Source organism: Crocuta crocuta, unplaced genomic scaffold (genome assembly GCF_008692635.1).
Source record: "Crocuta crocuta isolate KB4526 unplaced genomic scaffold, BGI_CrCroc_1.0 scaffold729, whole genome shotgun sequence".
In the NCBI taxonomy this organism is placed as follows: domain Eukaryota; kingdom Metazoa; phylum Chordata; class Mammalia; order Carnivora; family Hyaenidae; genus Crocuta; species Crocuta crocuta.
Genome location: NW_027528876.1, coordinates 130,619 through 134,434, shown reverse-complemented (window position 1 = coordinate 134,434; position 3,816 = coordinate 130,619). Strand labels below are relative to the sequence as shown.

Sequence of the window (3,816 nt, the reverse complement as noted above, 5' to 3'; positions counted from 1 at the left end):
AGCCCGCCCCCCTCCTCGCCCCAGCTGCCTGGGCACATGCTGTCCCCAGCCTGGAGCTGGTGTCCTGCAAGTGCTGGGGTCGGAGGCTCTCACAGCCGGGTCACATGGGTCGCCGGGACGGTCCTTGCTTCCAGCCAGCCTGGAGCCTCGGGTGGGAAGGGAGGCCCTGGCTGCGGGGCTCCCGTGAGCGGGGGCAGCGGCTGGCCCGCCCTCTGCACTGCAGAACGTGGTAGACNCTGGGTCACTCGTCTGCTTCCCGGGGACTGGACCCAGTGCTTGGGGTCGGCTGGGCTCATCTGGGGCTCAGGACCCCCTCCCAGTGCACATGGTGGGACAGGATCCAGCTCCTTGCGGCCGTGTGACCGAGGGCCCCACTTCCTGGCTGGCTGGTGGCCGGGGACCACGGGCCGCTCCTCAAGGCCACTGTGGGTCTGGACCACGTGGCCCTTCACATGACAGCTTGTTTTGTTTACAAGGCCTGCGGGACAGGCTTGTGTCTCTGACTTTCAGCATCTCTGCTCTCTACACTTTCACTGATGAGCTCACCTAACTAGGTCAGGCCCACCAAGATAATCTCTGTTGATGAATTGAAAGTCATCTGATTAAGGCCCTTAGTTACACCAGCCAAGGCCACGTGATGCAGGAGCGGCAGAAGCGACAGCCAGCACACCGCCAGGTCTGCCGCACCCGACGGTCACAGGGATCTGGGGGCGGGCACAGCGCAGCCTGCAGCCCTGCCTGCCAGACTGGCCTTCCTGGCCTGCAGGGGCTAGGAGGGGAGAGTGGCACAGAGGTCTGTCCAGTGAGGTGGCTCAGGAGATGCCATCTCAACCCGCAGGTCTGGTGTGGGACTGACCGGCTCCAGCCAGACCATGTTCTACGCAGAGGTGACGGATTCCCAGCGGAGCGGCCGGGGGGGGGGCCTGGCAGAGGAGGGCGAGCTCATCGAGGTGGTGCACCTGCCCCTGGATGGTGCCCAGGCCTTCGCAGATGACCCGGACATCCCCAAGACCCTCGGCGTCATCTTTGGCATCTCATGGTTCCTCAGCTGTGTGGCCCCTGGGCTGGGTCCCCGGTGAGACCCCAGGGGGTCGAGGCAAGGTCGTCCTGGCCACCTGCCCTGCAGATCAAATAAAGGCTCGTGTAACTCCAGCCTGTGTCCGCTGGCTCCGAGCGGCGGCCACGGCCGGGCCGGGGGAGACAGAGGATCTTCCCAGATGGGCGCCGGGAGGGTGGGCTCTCCACGAGAGGCCTCTGGCGGCAGGCGGGGCAGGGACTGCTGAGGGCATCTGCTGGCCGGCAGAAGGCTAAGGTCAAGCCTGAGGTGGGGACTCGGCCAGCCCAAGCGCTCAGGGAGGGCAGTGGGGTGGGCCGTGGGGTGGCTGTGGGGCGGTGGCCGAGCCGGCCATCGGGAGGAGGTGGGGCAGAGCCTCAGCACCCCACCCTCTCCAGGCGCCCCAAACCAGGGCCATTTGGGATCTGGCTCTAGCGCCCCCCGGAGCCCCCGCATCCCCTGGGCGGTCGGAGTTGGTGATGAGTCCTCCCTCTGCCTGCTGGCCTGTGTGTGGCGTGGCCTGCAAACCCGGAAGGACCACTGGCCTGTCCGCAGGATCAGGGACTGCGTGAGCTGCCTCTGTGGCCCTCAAAGACCTGGGGGCACAGGAGAGCTGGGTGCCCACCCAGCCACACCCCCAGTAGATGCTCCTTACGCAGTGGGTGGATTGGGGTGCCAAGTGGAGGGGGTGTGCCTGTCACCACAGTCCAGGTGCTTCGGGCCGTCGGTCGGGGATAGGGGCCCACCCGAGGGCTGGGGACGCTCCTGGAATGAGGGCCAGCCTGACCCTGTTTGAAGCTGGTGACCCAGCCTGGCCCTTCCCCAGAGCCCTCCAAGCCATCTGGTCCACTGAGGGTGATGCCACGGGTGACGGGTGGCGGGCAGCTTGGGGACGGCAAGGCGCCCCGGGGCCGTCGCTGTCCCAGGCAGGTAGGGGCTGGAGTGACCAGGAGCTTTGCCACGAACCTGATTTTGTGCTCTGGGCCCCAGCGTCCCCTGGGGCTGGGCCTCGGGCTGGGGTGGGGGAGGGGAATGAGGAAGGACCTGCCTTGGCCGACACGGAGACCCCACCGTCAGCTGGGGGCTGCTCGCTCAGGCCCCTCTGATCCCCCTGCCCTGCCCCAGGCGACCCTGCGCAGGCAGCACACATCGAGGGCCCCTCCCTTCAACCCGGTGGGACCGACTGGCACAGTGCAGACGGCCCCTGGGCCTGGCACTCGAGGCCGCCCCAAGGAGGCTGCGCCCAAGGGGCCCACTCGGGCCGCATCACCTGTATGCAAATGCTGGCTGTGACCCAGGTGGGGCCTCCGGGGAGCACAGCCAGTTGAGTGACCTGCTGCTGAGGAGGGGCCCTCAGCTGTGGTGTGTGACCCAGGGGGCCGCGGGGCTCGCTGCAGAGGGGCCCGCACGCCGGCCTCAGTGCGTCTGGAGAACGAGCACAGGGCAGGAAGTCTGCCCAGCCTGGAACCACCCTGCATCCCTCCCTCCCCCCTCTTGCCTGCCTGGTGCCCACCTCTCGAGCCCCACCACCCTCTTCACCCTCTTCGCGGACCCGCAGCCACTGCGCACTGCCTCGGGGGCCCCTGGCAGCTACGGGGGGCTGGTGGCTCCCTGTGCCTGAGGGAGCAGCTGGAGGCTGGGACCTGGAGGGGGTGTTGAGGGACAGGGCCCTGGGCTTGGGTGCAGTCCAGCCCCTCATTCTGCTCCTCAGCCTGATGGGGCAGGTCAGCAGGCACTGCCGCCGGGCCTAATGGAGCTGGCATCGATTTCCCGGCACTGGGGGGTGGGGGGGCTGTAACCGGAAACTCCCCTCCCTGGCCGCTATATTTAGCACCAGAGAACACGGGCGGAAGCGCAGCTCACTCCTGAGCCAAGCTGGCTCTATCCAGAGTCTGGGCAGCCTGCACCCTAGCCTGGTCCTGAGGACCCCTGCCCGGTCGGGGGCCTCCATGGCTTCTACACCACCAAGCACCCACCTCAGCATGCCCGAGAGCCCCTGGCACTGGGGAGTCAGAGCGGGGGCCCCCGGGCTGGACGGTGGGTGTTGCAGCCCAGTGGGCCCCAGAACGGGGATGGGGTCTTCTGGAAGACACAGGGCCGCACGTGGAGGCAGGAGCCCTGGCCCCCATCGGGTCCCCAGCCGTCCAGCCCGAGGGCTGCAGAAACCCCTGAGGGGACGACCCTAGGGGGGACTTCTCCCTCTCCCAGCAGCCGCCAAGGCCCGCCCCTGGCCTGAAGTGGTCACCTTCCTGACCCCAGCCTCTCCTGGGTTAAGTCTGGGCTGAGGCTCCTAGGAAGCGGAAGGACAATGGGGTCAGTGGGAGGAAGGGGCTTCTGTACCCTGCAGGGTGTGGCAGGCGAGGAGCTGCCCCCACGGGCGTCCTGGGTCGCCCACCCCCAGGGGCCTCCCTGATGCTCACCCGGCTGCCTTGAGCCAGGAGGACCCAGGCCCTGCTCCCAAAAGGCCTGGAGGGAGGCAGATGGGACCCGGCCATGGGCTCCCCAGCTTTGCAAGGCAGGTGGGGGCCTCTGTGCCCGTGGGGCAGGGCTGGCAGCCAGAGGGGCCCTGGGAGGCTGCATCCCTCTGGGGGACGCAGTGAGTGTCCTCACCGGAACCTCCCAGCCGAGACCGCTCCAAGCATGGCAAGAGCCCCCGCGGAAGCTCAGGAGCTTCTGGAACCGGCGGCTCAGTGAGGCTCGCCCGCTGGCTGTGGGCAGGAAGCTTCGGGGGGGATGAGGGAGGGGTGCGTGGGGGGGAGGGT

The 3,816-nt window shown here is 68.1% G+C and overlaps 1 protein-coding gene across 1 annotated transcript in view; it reads left to right on the top strand.

Annotated features, from left to right (window-relative positions):
- The window catches only part of NUDT14 (nudix hydrolase 14), a 6,322-nt gene extending 5,170 nt beyond the window's left edge, over window positions 1–1,152 (top strand). The window contains exon 5 of the mRNA XM_077756751.1: window positions 839–1,152. Within this exon, the coding sequence (XP_077612877.1) occupies window positions 839–1,079 (241 nt within the window). The 3' untranslated portion in view covers window positions 1,080–1,152. The remainder of the gene's footprint in view (window positions 1–838) is intronic.
- Window positions 1,153–3,816: the final 2,664 nt, after the last annotated feature.